The sequence below is a fragment of the Calliphora vicina genome, chromosome 3, assembly GCF_958450345.1.
Source record: "Calliphora vicina chromosome 3, idCalVici1.1, whole genome shotgun sequence".
In the NCBI taxonomy this organism is placed as follows: Eukaryota; Metazoa; Arthropoda; class Insecta; order Diptera; family Calliphoridae; genus Calliphora; species Calliphora vicina.
In genome coordinates, this window is record NC_088782.1 from 25,048,384 (window position 1) to 25,067,546 (window position 19,163).

General features: G+C 27.9%; 1 protein-coding gene across 3 annotated transcripts in view; it reads right to left on the reverse strand.

Moving 5' to 3' along the window:
- Window positions 1–826: 826 nt before the first annotated feature.
- LOC135953277 (uncharacterized) overlaps window positions 827–19,163 on the reverse strand; it is a 176,947-nt gene continuing 158,610 nt past the window's right edge. For 2 of the 3 annotated variants that reach the window (XM_065503093.1, XM_065503094.1), the window contains exons 3-8: window positions 5,335–5,997; window positions 4,611–4,863; window positions 3,669–4,383; window positions 3,403–3,565; window positions 3,226–3,332; window positions 827–2,891 (exon numbers count right to left, since the gene is read on the reverse strand). In XM_065503093.1, the coding sequence (XP_065359165.1) occupies window positions 1,757–2,891; window positions 3,226–3,332; window positions 3,403–3,565; window positions 3,669–4,383; window positions 4,611–4,863; window positions 5,335–5,997 (3,036 nt within the window). In that variant the 3' untranslated portion in view covers window positions 827–1,756. Of the gene's footprint in view, window positions 2,892–3,225; window positions 3,333–3,402; window positions 3,566–3,668; window positions 4,384–4,610; window positions 4,864–5,334; window positions 5,998–7,304; window positions 7,566–19,163 lie in introns of those variants that run through there. The other variant, XM_065503095.1, reaches the window with a different exon arrangement.

A 19,163-nucleotide genomic window follows, 5' to 3' on the forward strand; every position in this document is an offset into this window, starting at 1 on the left:
AATCAGACAAATAGTAAATAATCTTAAATCCACTGAAACCTTCAACCATCAAAGCAATTCAAACAAGTTTTTTGTTCATCAAGACTTAAACAACTGTTCTCATGTTTGGATACGTCGTGATTGTTATTCAAAACCTTTGCAACCTAAATATGTAGGACCCTTCAAAGTTTTACAACGAAATCCAAAAACTTTTAAAGTTTTAGTTGGTATTAAACAGGAAACAATATCAATTGACCGCCTCAAGCCAGCTTTTTTTGTAAATAACGGCTTAGAAGAAAATATTCGAAATACTCAAAACAAGCAAACGATTTCAAAATCAAGATCCGGAAGGACGGTAAAGATTCCTGAACGCTTCTGCGTCCATTGAGGGGGGAGTACTTGTAGGTACTTTACTAATTATACTTTGTATTTTAAAATTATTTTCAATCAATATTTCATTTTTAATGTTGTAAAAATAATTTTATAAATTTTAATTCGATTTAAAATTTTCAAACTATCTATTACATTTGTGTCATTAAATAAATTATTTTAATTTTATAAATAAATGTGTCTTCATTTATAACATCTTAAATTGAGTTTTGTCTATCTGTTTTGTCTTTAACTATTTAAGTATCTGTTTAAATACATGTATAATATCAACATTATTTTTAGTATATAATTTGTTTTTATGTTTTTTGTTTTAAATAATTTTTGTCTTACTATAAGAATATCAATTACTGTGGGTAGTTTGCCTTTTTTAATTTTTTTAAGTGCTGTTTGTTTTAGAAAACAAAATAAAAATGAACGATATAACCAAAAATAAATGAAAAAGAAACAAAAATGTATATATTTTTTCATAAATACTTTATATATTTTTAAATATTTTTTTTTAATTATAAATTTAACATTTTTTTAATGATTTTTTTTTTTGGTAGTTTTTAAACAGTTTAACTATTTTTTATAAACCAGACTTATTATTTTTGTGTGTTAAATTTTAATTTTTTTGTTTTATTTGTTCATGTATTTGTTTTTAACTTATGTTTGTTTTCTTTTTTTTTCTTGTTTAATAAAATGTCATTTTGTCTTGTATTTAATGACTTTTAATAATTTCGGTTTTCAGTAACTTCTTTTTATATTTTTTCATTTTAAAATATTTGAAATTTTTATAAAAAAAATTGCTTCTTTCAATGTTAACATTTTGTTTTTTTTATTTTATTTTTTTAAACATATTTTAAAATTGTTTTAATAATTATTTGGTTTTTTTAATGTTAAATAAAAAAAAGACAAGAAATATGTTAAAAAATAATAATAAAACTTTAATATTTTACAAAATTGTAAAAAAACTTAATGAAAAATGTAATGACTTAATTTTAAATCTTCCAGTTTGTTCGCTTTGTTAACTTATAAAAATAAATAAAATATAATTAAAAAAAAATTAAACAGAAAATTAAATTAAATTTACAACTGTACAGTTAAATAGTTTTATAGTTAGAATTTAAAAAAAACATATATGTAATAAACAAAATATACATAAAATGTGTAAATATCGAATATATTTTCTTTAAAATTTAAAATAATTAACAATTCTTTAAACAACAATTATAATTGACTTCCAATACATACAGTTATTTTGTACAAATGAAATAAATTTTTACAAAGAGAAAAAGTAGGGTTAGATAGAGAGAAAAAAAGAGATAGAGAGAATGAAAATTAAACATAAACAATTTCGAGTACATATTGTTTGAGATTCCATATTTTTTTTTAATTAAAAATAAATTTACGAACTAACACCACCATTTTCAGAATGTTCTAACACGGTATAGGTTTCGGTAAGATCAGTGCCGGTTAATTGTAGGTCACCCGTTGAGTGGGCGGATTGTGTGGTTTTGTGAGTGGGAGAGTGATTTGGTGTCGAAGCGGTACTCTTTGGTTTTCTAAACCAATTACCCAAACGTCTTCTGCCCAAAGAACCCGTTTGAGTTTCATTTCCTTGAGCCGCTGTTGTATCTAGTCTTTGTGATTTCTTATGCGGTAAAGTATCACTGTATTTAAATGATTTCGCTGGCGATTCCGGCACCGAAGACTCACCCGATGTATTGGTATTGTTGCCAGTATTTATATTAGATTCATACAAGTATTCTTTTAACTTTTGTTCACCACTATCGCCACCCTCATAATCCGACTGATCGGAATAGTCTCTCTCATCAAAGGCATATTCAAAGCCGGTCATTTCGGATATGTATAAAGACTTGCCACCAAATTGCCGCTCCAAAGCCAAAGTATTCAAAAATCTGTGCTTACGATTGGCCGAACGAAAACTAAAATCAAACCATTTATCTCTGGCCTCACAGTATATCCGCAGCGAGTTTTTAATGGTGTGTCCAAACATTTTTCCATCTCTAACATTCACCACCCGGCATCTGTCCAAAAATATGCGTCCTTTATATATGAAATTAGATCTCTTGATAATGTCACGTTTACAATAGACCAATTGGTTGTCGAATAAGAAGAGGGTGCAACTGCTGTTCCAAAGATTTTGTTTTTGCCGTGTAGCATCGATTTGCACAAAGAAGCGAGTGCTGTGTAAGTGCAGTGGGGGTCCTTTGAAATTTTGAAAACTCCCCTGATGACGTGCTATAGTCTCACTGTGACGTTTTCCCTCATTAACAGCTTCTGTGACTGATTTCATGGCCTCCAAAGCCATATCAATGGTTTCGGTGGTATCCGGTATATCCAATTGACTAACATCGATTTGTTCATATTCCAGCAGACTAAATGCCGGTGGTTCAGTTCCCTTTGCTGAGCTTTTAATCATCTCTCCCAAATGTAAAGGATAACGGCAGATGCGTTGCACTGGCGCCAGCAAATGAGCGGATAAGGGTAGTTCAGCCAGATTTTCTGATTCGCGACAACTGAAAAAGGAGAAAAAAAATATATGGTTAGTTTTTATTGCAGATAATAACAAGAAAGAAAGCTATATTCGGCTGTGCTAAATCTTATAAAAAAATTTAAAACAATTTTTTTGGAATTTTTAATGATTAAACATTTTTGTTGGAAAAAAAATGACTGGAGAACTTGTATACTTCTGGTTGTGGACCAATAAAGAACAACTTAATTCTGCCTCACAAGAAAATGGAGCCAAAACAGACTTGATTTTTTTTATACTTATAAAATACCATTAATGAAAATACTAAATTTCATTATGTTGTTTTAATGTTAGATTAATATTGATATTATTCTACTTACTTATCCAATATTGTGCGAGCATCTTTAACTCTCTCATATGAAGCCAATTCAATCAAAGCCCGAGGATAAGAATTACAATATGTTGAATAACATAAAAATCCTTTATGCTGTAATAGATAAATTAAGACATATTATTAGAAATGATATTTAATATTTTCCAAAATAAAAAAAACTTACCATTTTCAAAAATACTTTAGCAACTTGATTTTGTTCGATGCCCTTGCGTAAGGCTTCCAAAAATTTACGTTGAAATTTATAAATGGCCGTGATGTTGGAGAAAATCAAACGTATACTATTGGGTGAAAAGATATCAATACGTTTGCTCATAGCAGGCAAATAACTAGAAAGAAGGAAGATGAGAAAACAAAAAATAGTTAGTTTTATATTTAAAATTAAACACCTAAAGGTAGGCTAACTATTATTGCAATAGAAAATCAACTCACCCTTCACATATGGCTGACAATAATTTCACATAATTTACTTCCGTATCCAATAGTTCTTTAACAGCACTCCTACGCAGCAAATCGGCACTGTCCATAATGACATTAAGACTTTGAGATGTTGATAGAATTGCCTGGGTATTGGCTGTTAGTGTTGTATTGTTGGCCGATGCATCATTAGCCACATTATTGTCTATGCCCGCAAAATGGGGTGTCGACGTAGATGATGGCGATGATGATGATTCAATTACAATGGTTGTGACATTATGCTGATCAATTACGGTGGTATTACAATTATCTTCCATGCTGCTGCTGTTGTCAAGTGCACAGGGAGCACTTGATGATGTATTCAATGTATGATTTCCTGTTTGAGCATTCTCATTAAATTCATGACTTAGCTGAGATGTTTCATTTTGCTGATGCTGCTCTAGCTGTTGCTGTTGTTGTTCATGTTGTTCGGCCATGTGTTGCAGATAGAAGAAATCCGTTTCGGGTGAGTGTATAACACGTACAAATTCTTTGGGAAACCAACCCAATTCAGGATCTAAAATTTCCTCCACCAGACTGGCATCTTCTTTTTTAATGCGACCAAACCACCAGGGACCTATTTCCTTACGTAATATTTCAATTAATGTGCCCTTTTCCAAACCCAACTCTTGTGGCCCAGCTGCAGTGAAATTGTACAATACCTCAGCATAGATGGGATAATAACTGGTTGCTACAATGAAAACAAACATGGCAAAAAAGAATAATGCATTAAAATCGATACTATAATATTTTTGTTTTATTTTTTGTTTTGTTTCACTATGAACTTTAACATTTTCCATTTTTAGAAGAGAACAAAATGAAATAGATATGTATGCAGCTAGTAGTGGAGGAGGTGTTTAATGTGCTGTAAACAGTTGACTGCAGTTTATAATTATTTTCTGTTTTTAATTTATTTACCTTCTTCATGTGATGTTACACTATCACTGTCACTATCGTCCAAATCATTGCGTGTCATGCCACAAGACTCCAGACCATTGGGTTGACTTATCGAACGTGTGGGCAATGATTCAGGCGCTTCTCTCTCATTATGCATGTCCATGCGTTTTAGCATATTTGACTTGGTCGAATGTGTGGTAGAAGTATTTTCATCAATAATGGATGTGACTTTGGCGGAATTGGTGCGACGTACGGTTCGTACTCTAAGGGAACTCTGGAATGGGGAAAGAAGTAAAGAATTGTTTATTAAATATACACATCATTGTTGCACGCAAAGCGAACAACAGTTTTTGCGAGTTTAAATATCAGCTTATACAAAACTACAATATTTGGTTTAAATTTTATAGTCTATGTCTAATACCAATATGACAAATCAGTTGGTTGTCGACAATGCTGAAATGTTTTTGTATGGAAATGTAATAGATAATTCAGTAGTGACATTACACAAACATTATAAGAAATTCGGGAGAAATTTTTATACAATCGCTAAGACAAAAATTATATTTGAATTTAAACCAAATTTCGTTATAAATTTAACAAATTAAAACTAGAATTTAACAAATCTCTTAAATTTGTTTACTATTTAAAATTATATTGCATACTTTAAGGCTTGTGTAAAAATAAACCACATATTATTTCATGTATTAAAGTCTACTTTGGCTTCTAAAAAACCTTTCAAACTTACCATTCCTTCTTGTTTTCTATTAAACAAACTGCCATTACCATTAGAAGCATGTATGCCACCATTGCCAGCCGCCAAAACTCTAGCAAATTGCTCATCATTCTCTAATTCAATTTGTATGCCCGAGTCGCCACTGTTGCATTTATCACGACGATTATATTTTGTTTTACGTCGCTCCTTTGATGTACGCCACACTAAAGGACCAAATCTATATTTATTACTTACAGCCGTACTACAGCCATCCGTAACATCCGTTTGCATTTCTGTATCGCCGGCCATTAGAAACGCTGTAGTGTCCGAAGTGGCTCCTGCGGCTGCTGCTGTTGTCGTAGATGTGCCAGGGGCTGATGTTGTTGATGCTGGTGTTTGATTTGTGGCTGATGGTTGATGTTTGTTGAAATTGGTTAATGTGCGTTTGAATTTCTGTAGAACTCCAACATTTTGTGTGGCGGCTGAGGAGGAGGTGGATGCGGAGGCGGCGGCAGTATTATTGTTGGTAGTGGTGGTTTGACAATCCTCATGACTAGTTGTGGTATAAGATGAATTACTAGATGGTACTCTTTGGTGTACAAGGGCATTATTGTTGTGTGATGATGTTCTGGCTGCTGCTGTGTTGTTGGTATCTGAGGTTAGGGATGGACTTGAAACGGCACGGATTTGATGAGACTAAAAGGAATAAAGAAAGTTTAAATAGAATTATTAAAATTATGTTACATTTTTCTTATTATTTTTATTTATTAAGGTATGTCTTTTGCTTTCTTTACTATTATTTTTTGTCTAATTTTATATTATAATTGTTTTGTGGGGATTTTATATTTATCAAGTGATTTGATTTGAAAAAGTACAAAAAAACTTATAAAAAAAAAGAAAAAGTCAAGCAATTGATGGATTGATTTGTGGTGCCAGTCATATATATTTTTGTTTGCAATTTATTTTTTGTAATTAAAATTCTTGGAAAAGAAATATATTTATTTATTATGAAATTGAAACAATAAAATTTAATAGTAAAATAAATATTTTTTTCTGTTTACAATTGTAAATATTGATTGAGGGTTCTGGTTTAAAGATCCAATTTGTTTGTTGATGATTGAAATAGATTTTTGATATAAAATTGTGTGTTCTCAAATAAAAAACAAATCAAGTTCTTCTTCAACTAAATAATTATGTAGAAATCCAGCTGTGGTATCAAAGAATTTTGAGTATTTTCAATTATAATAGCAAAAATATTTTTGTTTTTAGAAAAATTAATAAAAATCTTAGGATTATTAGAAAAAATACGACCAAAACTTTTAGTTTTAATCTATTGTAAGGATATGAGTGTGAATCTGTTCAACTAAAAATATGTTGCATACTTTTAGGAGATAATTTGTAAACTAAAAAAATTTTAAAAGCAAATAAGTTTTTGTTTTTAGAAAAATAAAACAAATCTTAGGTTAATTTAAAAAAAATATGACCAAAAACGGTGAGTTTTAATCTATTTGTAAGGATATGTAAAAAGGCAAGTGTCAATATGTTCTTGTAAAAAATATGTAGCATACTTTTAGGAGGAAATATGGAGGTGTGTCTGATTTGGTTAGAAAAGTATTAAAATACGTTTTAGGAAAGAGTAATATATTTTTATAGATTAATTCTTTGTATAATACACACATAACAGTTAAATTACAACAAATTTCAATTTATTAGTTAAAGACTAAACTATTAGGTTTTCATATTTCGCAATATTATTGTAAAGAATTTCAGACATAAGAGTTTTCAAATACATACATAAATTATTATCTTTCAATATTTAATTAAAGTGATAAAAAACAATTTCTTAATCTTATCACAAATATGTATGTGTCTTATGATTAATTGGTTAAAAAAAACCAAATATGTTTGCCAATGTTAAAGTAATTATAGGGGATATCCCATATATAGTAACATATTTCTTTAAAAACTTTTTAATTTTCTAAATTTAAATTAAAATTCTTTACCATTTTTTGCACTGGCGAAGGTACCACCTTTCGCCTTGGATAACATTGTAACGTGGGATAACACTTGTTGAGTATTTTATTAGATGTTTCCGTTGAGGGACTGCCACAATCGAAATCCCAAAATTTGATTAAACCATAAGTATCAATTAGGCTGGGTATAATAATTTTTTTCATTATTTATTCAAACTTCTTGTTTCACCACAAAATGATTGCACAATTCTGTTCACATTATTTTAACAGGTATTTTAAGTTCAAATTTGCAACTTATTAGAAAAAAAACTTGTTCTAATGACTAGTTTTGGCTTGATAATATAAATTCTTTCACATATGCATGAAGTTATAAAAAACTGAATGCTGTGACAGTAAAACTTTAAAATATTGTTTTGAATGTATTTCTTAACAGGTGTCAACTAAGGCAACGATAAATATTAACTGATTGTTATAGAATTTGAAAAATGTCGATAACCAAAGAACAACCAAACCAACACTCATCATATCTGTGTGCACACACAATTGTTTGTATGGGTTTTTATGCAAACATATATATTGTTAAAATTCAATCAATCTGCACTACTACTACCATTCATTAACCAGCCACAATAATTTTTTTTATAAAGAATCTATAGCAAAAAACCAGCTACAACAAAGTTAAAGTTAAAGGCCAACCTTTTATTGCAACCAAGAATAATAAAAAAATAAAATAAATATGTAATAACCAGCGCAACACACATATCACTTTCAGTTAATACAGTTTTTTTTTTCATTGTATCCATATAGAGATTTGTGTATAGAAATTAAAAGTGGTTAGAGTCTGGGGTAAGCTGCATAGGTATGTTGGTTAATTATAATTATTTTGTAAAATTATAGCTACATTCTATGTTATTCTCTGGCTTAAAGAGTTTTACACTCACAATAATTGTATTCGTAGTTTTATTAAAATATTTCTTATCACAAATATGATTAAATCAAATAATCTAATTGTGAAAAACGATTTTTATAGGAAATTTGTTGAAAAGTTTTCTCATAGAAATTTATAAAAACAAATTGTTTTGAAAATGTCTTCATAGAAAAGTTTCGGCATATATGGTTTTATCAATACTTTCTAAATAGTTCCACATTCAGTCCAGAAAAATTTCTACATAACTTATTCTATATGTGGTCAAAATTTGGTGAAATTCTACTTCCAAAAAAGATCAATTGAAATATTACTTTTGTTCTAGATGTCTACTAACACAAACATTTTAAACTCAATTATTTCGAAATGGCAAAAAAATTATACACTATTGTTCTATTAAGGGGACGATATATCCATATAATACATTTAGTGTAATCCCTAAATGTATACTACAACTATTTGTATATCCCTCATAGCTATTTGTATATCCCTAAATGTATGCTATAGATAACTGTATTTATGTCTTTAATATCAATATTTTATAGACATTTTTAAAATACTACAGAATTTCAAATGAATAAAATAAAAATTCATAACAATAACAATTGAGATAAAAGGAATTAGAATTATTTAAGAATTTAAAATAAAAAAATAATATTAAAAATTCTTAATAATATGCATAACAATGTCTAAAATTTATAATTTTTGTTAAGCATAAAAAGTGTTGCATATCCACAAGGGATTAATAAATTAACAATGTTGCATAAAAATGGTGTATAATTTAAATTTTTTGAAAAATGTCGCAATATTTGAGATTTGTCGAATTAAATTGCACAGATTTTTATCCATTTTGGTTAATTTTCTATTTCCACCATTTTGTTCTTCAGAAGAAATTATTAATAACAATTTCTGTTACCTTTTTTGATTTCATTTGTTAAGTAAATTACCAACATTTATGTAAGAGTGAATTTTAAAATGCTTAACAATGATTGAGCATTTGTTTGATGTAAAGTTGAACAAAAAAATTCTTAGTTTTTCATGATAAGATATGAACGTAGAATACAACGAAACAAACAAAATCAAATGTAAACAAAAAGGGTGTACAAATTGGTAGGTTTACTCTTGTTTAATCACGTTCATTTAATAACAAACAGACACCTTACATACTAGTTACATTTACATAAGTGGATACATACTTGTACCTACATATGTACATATGTATGTATTTATAATACATAGTATTATAAAACTTGTCATAAACATCTGTTGGTACATAAGATATGCATCCATACTCTGATACTTTGTATCCAAATGCAATTAATAATTAAAACTGTGGCGTCACTTCACAAACAACTTAAGTCGAAAATCATAGTTTTGAAATGTTAGTCAACTTTTGTTACAAAATCATTTGTAAAGTAAATAAAACTTTAAAAACGCAGTAAATAAATTATAAGTTTTATTAAGTGACTTACAATTTAAGTTAAACACTTATTAATTTTTGCCATAAGATTTCGACTTAAGTTGTTTACAACTTATTTATTTTTTAAAGCGTTTTATTTTTAAACATAGTTCCAAAGCCTAGATTAGCAAGGATTTATATAAAATCCATAAATCCTCGATTTACTTAAGTCTAGTTAAGCTGTTTTGCCCAATAGCCACAGTAATATAAATGTTAACCAGGTTCTTTTAACTCTCATACCTATTTGTATATGTGAGAGCTTGAATGTAATAACTACAACAACAACAAAAAGCAGTAGTCATTTGTATTAGGTGTTATCATCTGATATCCCAGATATCATTAGTTTTTTGTTGTTTGTTTTTATTCTTTTTCTCGTTTGTTTTTTGTTGTTGTTTGCCTGTGTGTAAATTGATATGTTTATGTCATAACAACATGTCTAGAGAGTAAATTTCTTTATTTTATTTTTCTACTTTTCTCATTGGTATCATTTCCTTTGTGTCAGATTGAGACTTGGCTGGCTGGCTGTCTGTTTAAGTGTGTGTAGTTTTCAACTTAATGAATGAACGACTGACTGAAGATTGAATGTGTCATTTACATGAATAACAAAAGTTTTTCATGTTGGTGGTGTTAGTAAATAGGTTTTTAATAAATTTAATTACAATATTTAAAACAAAAAAAAAAAACCAATAGAAAAGAAAATTAATTAATTCTAGTATTTTTTGTTAAGAATAATCATTAATAGTTGTGTAGAGGAATTTATGGCGGTGGTTATGGACTTAATTCCGTAAAAAGTAACATAATTGTTTGAAGAAAATTTTAAAATTGTTGTGGTTATATCTACATACAGTTTTTTAATACTTTTGTGGTTTGATTTCATAAAATTAGGACCTAATTAAACTATTTTCCCAATTTTACTGAGATAATTATACATTTTTATACAATGCCTAAAAGTATGCTACAGTCAGCAGTATTAATCTTATTATCGCCAATATTTGATAGAAACACATTAGGATGCGTATTTTCATGAATTTTTAAATAAAATTAAGTACCTACCTAAAAATGATTTATTATAAAAAAATGATTAAAGGAAATTTGAAAAAAAATGAATTCATAATAATTAACACAATTTATCTAAAAACAAGTAAGAGAGTTATCTATATACTACATATATAATCTAATAGACCCTTCACCTAATTACAATTTAAATATTTTTAGGTAAACAAAATTAATTTTTTTTTTAATTTAATTTATTTTTTCACCACTTATGGTGAAGGCTATAAGGTCCTAGATCCTTCCCTCTAGGCCCTATAGTACGTTCAACAGATAGACGGATATATTTTGAGTATCTTAGAATTTTATAAGAACCTGGAATATACATACTTTTGTAAGTCAATGAAATCCATCGTTTTTATGGTAGGTATAAAAAGTGTTGCATATCCATAAGGGATTTAGAAATTAAAAAAAGCTGCATCAAACTGCTGCATAATGTTAATAGGTATTTTTTTTAAATGTTTTAGAATCTATTACAAAATTTAACATTAAAAACACTTTTCTTTATATAACTTAAAAATTAAAGCAAGAGACTTTAAATCAGAATTTTGGAAATTAATATTAAAAAACTATTTCGTCATTTAATAAAATATTGTCAACATCTAGGTACCTAATTTAAAATCAATTGTAAAACCTTAAACATTTTAAATTAAATTAATTTTCTTTAAGTCTATTGATAAAAATCGATAACCAAATCAATTAAACTTTCATTAACTTATCAACTAACCCCATTTTCAATTGAGATACGATTTTTGATAAATTCTTGTACCTGATACAATTACGCAATTTTAAAACACAAACCACCAGCAAATGTTTGAAACAAATTATCAAATACCAGCCGCTTTGTTATAAAAATAACTATAATAAAAAGAATACTTAAGTACTTAAGTCTATTTATACACTAGTATTAAACTTAGTACTTAAAACTAATCATGTTTTTATGATCTAATATAAACAAATGCAAACAAAAACTACTACAAAACTAAACATGAGCTACATAATTTTATGACTAATTTTGTAATCATTTTGTTATTATGGCCAAAACAAAAAGAAAAAAATCGTTAAAAAGGTTTGAAATTTTGGGGAAGAAGGTTTTTAACAAAAGAGGCAGTAGATAGTGTTGAACTTTATTGTAGGTTATGGTTGGTTTTTATATATAAATTCAAGGAAACCTTTAAATTAAAGCTACAATTATGTGAATTAAAAGAACATCAAATGTTTCTTAGGTAATTTAATAAAGCAAAGTCAGTAACATTTAAATTTAATTAAACACATAACTAATTTTTTTGAAATACTTATTTGCAAAAATATACAAATTGTTTGCAATTAAATGTTAAGAGAAAAGATTTTTTTGGTAGGATATTAATTAAAAAAACAATATTTGTGTAAATTTCATGGAAAATAATTAAACAAATTATTCTTTAAATTTTTATTTATTTATTATATTTTTTAGCTTCAAAATAGCAGCAGTTTTATCTCTGGTTTTTAATAATAATTTTTCAATTAAAAAATAATTAAATTTTCCGCTATTTCCAAAGAAAACACACACAGTTTTCATTACTCCCACTTGAATACACTTGAATACTAACAACAACAAAAAGATCGCAACAAATTAACACGAATACTCTAAAAAACCGAATAATACTCTCAACAACAAAATAATTAAAGCATTTAAACAAAAACAACACTTAAGATGTGCGCAAAAACAAAACAAACAAAAAATGGCAGAAATATGTTTTGAAATTTAACCGTTAATTATCAGAGATGGATGTAACAATTATATTTTACAGTAAACAATTTACTACTTATCTATACTTAATGATTAATGGTATAATGACTAAACAAACTACCTCAATTATAGCAGGTAATTTAAAGTAGAAAGAGATTTGTTTTCATTTGAATTTAGAACGAAAATTTCGAAATATTGTACATAATGAAAAATCAACAAGTTGTTTGGCAAAGTGTTTACAAACAGTGCAAATAAATTTTGTTATGTTTTATTTAATTACAACTAATTGTACTACACAGCAAGCATATTGCAATTAAACACCAACGTAATTAATTAAACAAATAACAAATTAAAAGAAAATAAATGATACAACAAATGTATTCTAATTTGAAAATGAAATAATAACTAATTGTTTTATTTGTATGACTATAAAATAATAAAAAAACAGGTGTAAATTTACAGAAAAAAAAACAGTTTTCTTAGAAGCCCTAACCATGTTGTGACATTGAATTAAGTTTTACGAATTTATTTTTTTTAGTTTTTAAGCACAAGGTCTACTGGAAACAACTACATTTTAAATAAATTAATTCATATTAATTGTTTTATATGGTTTAAAGCGACTTTAAGTTACACTTGAGGAACTTATAAAATATGTATTAAAATATATTTAATGCCTTTAAATGGTTAAACTTAATATGCTTACATTTTGGTTTAGCTCTGAAGTTGCATTTAAACGATTCTATGTTTTTTTGAACCGGTTTGTTGGGGTCTTAAAATTTATTACTTGCCAAAAATTGGGATTTCATAAACAGCAAATGGAAAAAAAACTCATAAAGCAGCTGCATAATTTTGTTTTTTGTCTCATAAACTAAAAAAATATTCTCAATTTTGAGTTGACTCGCATATTAACCCATTTGAAGAGGGACAGGTACCCTACGTTTAAGAAAAAATATTAATAAATATTAACCAAAATGGCAACATCCCATTATAAATGGATTTTCACTCTGGAACGACCAGTGCCGCACTGGACCAAACACCCAGTGTCAACCGAAAGTGTTTCCCGAGGGAAAAGCAGTAGACACCGACTTGTTGCAATCACAACGTATAGAATCGTCGTTTGCTCTAACACAAATATCGTGTTTCATGTAGTTTTCAATTATTTTTGCAATTTTTCAGAAATGCACAAAACAAGGATTAATATCCTTCAAGGAAATTTATATGGAAAAAGGAACTGAAATTGCACTAGTCACATAACTGGTCCCTTGGGGATACATCCAGTCTAAATCTAACACTTTGTATGAAAGAAGAGTAAATTGAAAATCAAATTAATATTTATAAGAAATTGAATACCTTTTCGAAAATGTACCAACCAGAGAAATTAAGAAGAATCAGCTGATGCTTTAATATATAATTAATTGAAGATTGTGTAAGGTCTATACAATTCAACAGCTGAAAGTATATCCCTACATGAAAGAGAAAGAAAATTAGTTCCCTGATTAGTTACTCGGAAACGGTTTTGATACAATTTAGATACATTGTTAAAGGTCTCGAAACTCATTCAAACGAACTTCTTGTATTGCAAGATGAGAATGAAAATGGTCAGGGTTTCAACGATTAATTCGGAAAGGTAAATCGCCGTTTGTTTGTCAGATTTCGTTAAAGATATAGATAAATGCAACCACGAGCACAAATTATTCTCCTTCAAGAAAACTCAGGTCCGCTCAAACCAGAAAGAAAATCGGCTTACAAATAACTGAGATATAAGGAAAAAACCGGGACAAATTCGATTTTTGGCCTATTTTTGATCAATATATGGATTATAAAGTCATTAATATGTATAGATAATATGGATATCTAATGATAGATTCATTGCAACGATGTATATTAGACTATAGTAAGTTGGACCTACAATGGGTCAAAATCGGGAAAATATTTTTTAACCCAAATTTTTTTTTAACAAAAAATTTTTTTATCACAAATTTTTTTTTCAGTAATAAATTTTAAAAAATTTTTTCTAAAAAAAAAAATTTAAATTTTGTTTATCTAAAAATATTTTAAAGTATAATTTGATGAAGGGTATATAAGATTTGGCACAGCCGAATAAAACGCTTTTAAGCGGTTAACATGTTTACTCTAGAATTGTAGAATACTTCACTCAAAACTCTCAGGCGGCTTAAGCAAGGGGAAAGAAGCAACAGCTGAAAAAAATACTAAAAGTTTGGTCAATGAAATACAGTCCAGTGGATGTTTGCAACACAAACGAACAAAAATAAAAAAGACACTTAAAACTGAAACTCATATTTCAGGTTCATTCACTGATTCATACCAAATATACATTTTTTTTATTGTTTTAGCCATCTCCCTTTTTTTGTTACACTTTATGGCATGTTGGCTTGGCGGCATTTAAAACATGGCTAAAATTTTTAAGTATATACTATATATATTATATCTTTTAGCTTTAAACAAAATAAATTGTTAAATATTAAGTCATGCGTTGAATTACATTTTACATAAAAAATAAAAAAATAAAATAAAAAACAAACCCGCATACTATTGAGTTCATTCAGATCTACAATATATACATACATATTTCTCTTTCAAATTGACTACAATTTTGTAATAATGATAATGTGAAAATATTTGCAATCAAGAGTTTGTTATAGATACATTGACGGCAATAAATCAAACTTATTTATACAAACATATTTCTTATACAATATAAATTAAATTGATACTTAAGGAAGAAGACAACATTACGATATGTTTGTTTTTTTTGTAGCTACTGCCAGTCAGCCAGCCCTCTTTATAGGTTTCTTTGAAATATAATGTAATTGTGGTTTTGAAATTAATATCATTGGAAATACATTACTTTCTTATGTACAAACATATGCCAAAACATATGTAATAAATAATTACAAAAAAATATCAGAAAAAACAATGATTTAAATCAACCACATGTATATTTTTCCTATATTTAAGGGTCTTTGACTTTAATAGAAAATTGTAGTAAAAAGTGTGAAGCAAGAAATATCAAACAATTATTTATGATTTTATGTAAAGCCTCTAAAATTTATTAAAATTTTTAAATAAATTTTTCTTGTTTTTATTAAATCAATATAACAGCTGCTACTTTTCATTTAATTTCATCTGCTAAACAAGAAAATTTGAATACTCTATCACAATTTAAAAGTAACAGCCGTTTAGTCAATTTTTGTCAAGGCAACAATGTGTTGTTGTTTTTTTGTTAATATTGAACGGAAATTTGATATTTTCTGGTTTATTAAAAGTGAAATTTTTGAAAATATCTTGCTGTGTTGTATATAGAATGAACAAACAACAAATGTTCTACCAAAATCAAATTTAAGTATCTAAAAGTACTTGAGTTTGATTGAAAACGCAATCATGCTATGAAATGTTAAAACATCCTCTCTGTTTGTATCTTTTTGGTGGTAAATGTTTAAATAGGAAGTAAAAATGATTTATTATTGAAATTTTGTTAAGGAACTTATGTATGTAGATATTTTCTAGTAGATTTCTTAAGGGTGGGTTTTGCAGAGTTTTGTTAAGTAAAATTAATTTCAATTTCTTGTAGATTTCAGATATTGATCAGTGTTTTTTTTTTATATTACGGAATTTTGATTTGAATGATGTTCTTAATCAAAAATCCCCAAATGTCTTTTATTACAATAATAACAATTTAACTAAAAATTGTGAAAGTTAATTGTAAAGAAACATTCAGTAAAAATTATTTTAAATTTGTTAAAATTTGATTTTAAACATTACAATATGTTAAGGAATGTTTTTGCCATTGGCTCTCCTACTAGTGTTCTATAGTTGAAACATAATGTCGGCTTTTCGACTATCTTCGATCTTTAAAAAGTCGAGTTTTTTTTCTACCTTCATAATACTTTAGTTGAAAATAATATGTAGAATATAGACTTTTATTGACCAGTCGACTTTTTAGGGACTTTTAGGATTCTATAGTTAAAACTAAATGTCGCCATTTTCCAATTTTTAAAAAGTCGACATTCAAAAATTTTAAAAAAGTCGAATGGTTACTTTTTTAATATTTTTGAAAAGTGGAGTTTTGATGTTTATGAAAAGTCGACTTTTATATGTAGACTACTTTTTCTACTTCTATTGACCACTCGACTCTTTTTAGTTAGTCGACTTTTTAGGAGTAACGTAATCGATTGTTTGATTTTTTGCCAACAAAAATAGAAAAATTGATTTTTCGACTTTTTTGGACTATTCGACTTTTTTAAGTTAGTCGACTTTTCGACTTTTTAGGAATAATGTAATCGAATGTTCGATTTTTTTACTACCAAAAATTAAAATTCAAAAATCTACTTTTTCGACATTTACTGACTATTCGACTTTTTTTAGTTAGTCGACTTTTTTGGGATAACGTAATACGAATTTAAGCAGAAAGAACATTTTGTTGGAATTTTATATCAGTCGATTTTTTGGAGATAACTTAAATGGATTGTACAACTTTTTTCCGACCAAATAGTAGAATTCGCTTTTTGTTTTTTTCTGCAAAAAGTCGGTACTTCGATTGTTCGAAAGTAGATTCATTCGTAAATTTGAATTTAACCCCCCAATTCTAAAAATGCCAATAAATGCAAATATAACTGATATTTAATTTCAAAAACTTTGAAAGCTTTTTAAAATAATTTAAGTGCGTTTTTTAGCAACTGTTACAGGAGTTTTTGAAATGCAAAATCAGTTATATTTGCATTTATTGTCATTTTTTCGATGAGTGCCTTGGGTATGCTTGGGCATTAGAGGGTTAAGTTATCTTAAAAAAGTCGACTTACTGAAAAAAGTTGACTATGCCAGATTTGTTCAAAAGTGATTTAACTTTTAATTCAACGAGTGCAGACCACTGCCATTCACTCGTAGCTCCCAGGGGACGAAGTAGATGGATCATTTGCCTGTAAATAATACGAATGACAATTAAATTCTCAAAAAAGAAACAAAAGTCATAATTCAAAATTGATACGATTAAGTTGGTATTTATAGTAAATTTCGAGCAAGCTCATGTTTATAGTAAATTTTCGATCAAGTTGTTCTTTAAAGTAAATTTTCGAGAAAGTTGGTATTTATAGTAAATTTTATAGATATTAGCTATTTAAAGTTAATTTTGCAGTAATTTTATATTTTTAGTTGACTTACAAAAATTGAAGAAAGTCGAAAAGTCGACTTTTTGAAAGTCATGTCATACTTCTCGATGCTGATTTAGATTTGGGTTAGAAATAGTTTTAAATTCTAGGGCAAGGATTTAAAAAATGTTTAGATTAACATTTAAAAATCTTTAGGAAATATTTACTTCAGATTTAATAACAAAAAACTCATTTGGCTTCCTTTCACTTGACAACTCATTGTAAAATTGGCCCTCTTGTGAAATTTAAAATGATTTCTTGAAAACAAAAACTTTTGATTTAAGTATGTGTTACAATCATAAAAACAGACATACGAGTATATATGTACATCTTGAACTAGTTTAGTTTTTGTTATTTATTTTCGTTTTTATATTTTTGTTAAATATAAATTGTTGTCTTTCTTTCTCAAGGGTATGTGTTGGGGGGTGTTCAAAAGGAGACAACGTCGCAGCAGCAGATATTTTTTTTATGACATGATGATATTTTTCAAAACGTGAGTGTTGTTCTGGTTTTTAGGATGTTTTTGCTGGCTTTTTTTTTTCTTGGTACCCCCATCAAACACAACAAAAAAAATATACAAGTATTGTGTTATTTTATCCTTTTTGTCATTAGAAAGTATATATGTCTGTCTGTATGTATGATTTCTGTTGTTTCATTTTAGGTTTTTTGATTGCTTGTTGTCATGTAGAACATGTCGAAAAGTTGCAACCATATGTTGCAGGCGTGTCTTGCTAGACTAATGATGGGAACGCATCAAAATAAGCGGGGGTTGCTGAAGATATATATGAGTGTGAGAGTTTGTATATATGTGGAAATGGCTGGTGGAAATGCATATAGTAGGTCTTAATTGGAATTTATTAAAACGAGTATGTGATGACAGCTTGACAACAACAACATACTCAATGATGTTGCTGTTGTTGTAAAGATTTTGAAAGTAAAGTTTAGATTAAATTAAGTATAGCTGAAAAACCATGTTACTTTTATATCCCTTAATAATAAAAACTAAATCTAATGTAAGATCTAACTATAGGTTTTAATATAAAAAATTCTCAGATACAAATTTTACCAAATAACAGTTTGTGGTTGAATTTAAATCAGTGGTTGGCTCAAAAAGCAGACGTCAGATTAGGGTCCCCCGATAGACAAGACAATAGTGTGGGTTGCGGGTTCGATTCCCTCCAAAGGCTCTAGGTTTATATGCAGACAAGCTAAAAGGCTTAGCAGTTTTTTTTTATTATCTCCAATTTGTTTCTCTTTTTATAATTATATTGAGTTTCGCTCTCGCTCGTGGTGTGTACATCTGAACACCCGATCGCGGTCTGTCCCTGGTAGCTATGAGAGCCGTGTACTGACTTATATACAAGTTAGTAAAATGTTGCAAAAATGTATGTTGATAATTATAGGTTTTGATTACAGACTTCCCTTTAAAAATTAATTTTATAAATATTTTATTAAATCTTTAAAATTGTATTAAAAATGTATTAGTTTTTTTATTTTTTTGTTCAAATTTATATTTAAAATTCTTACAATACTATATTTTGAACCCTTTTAAACCTTCTTT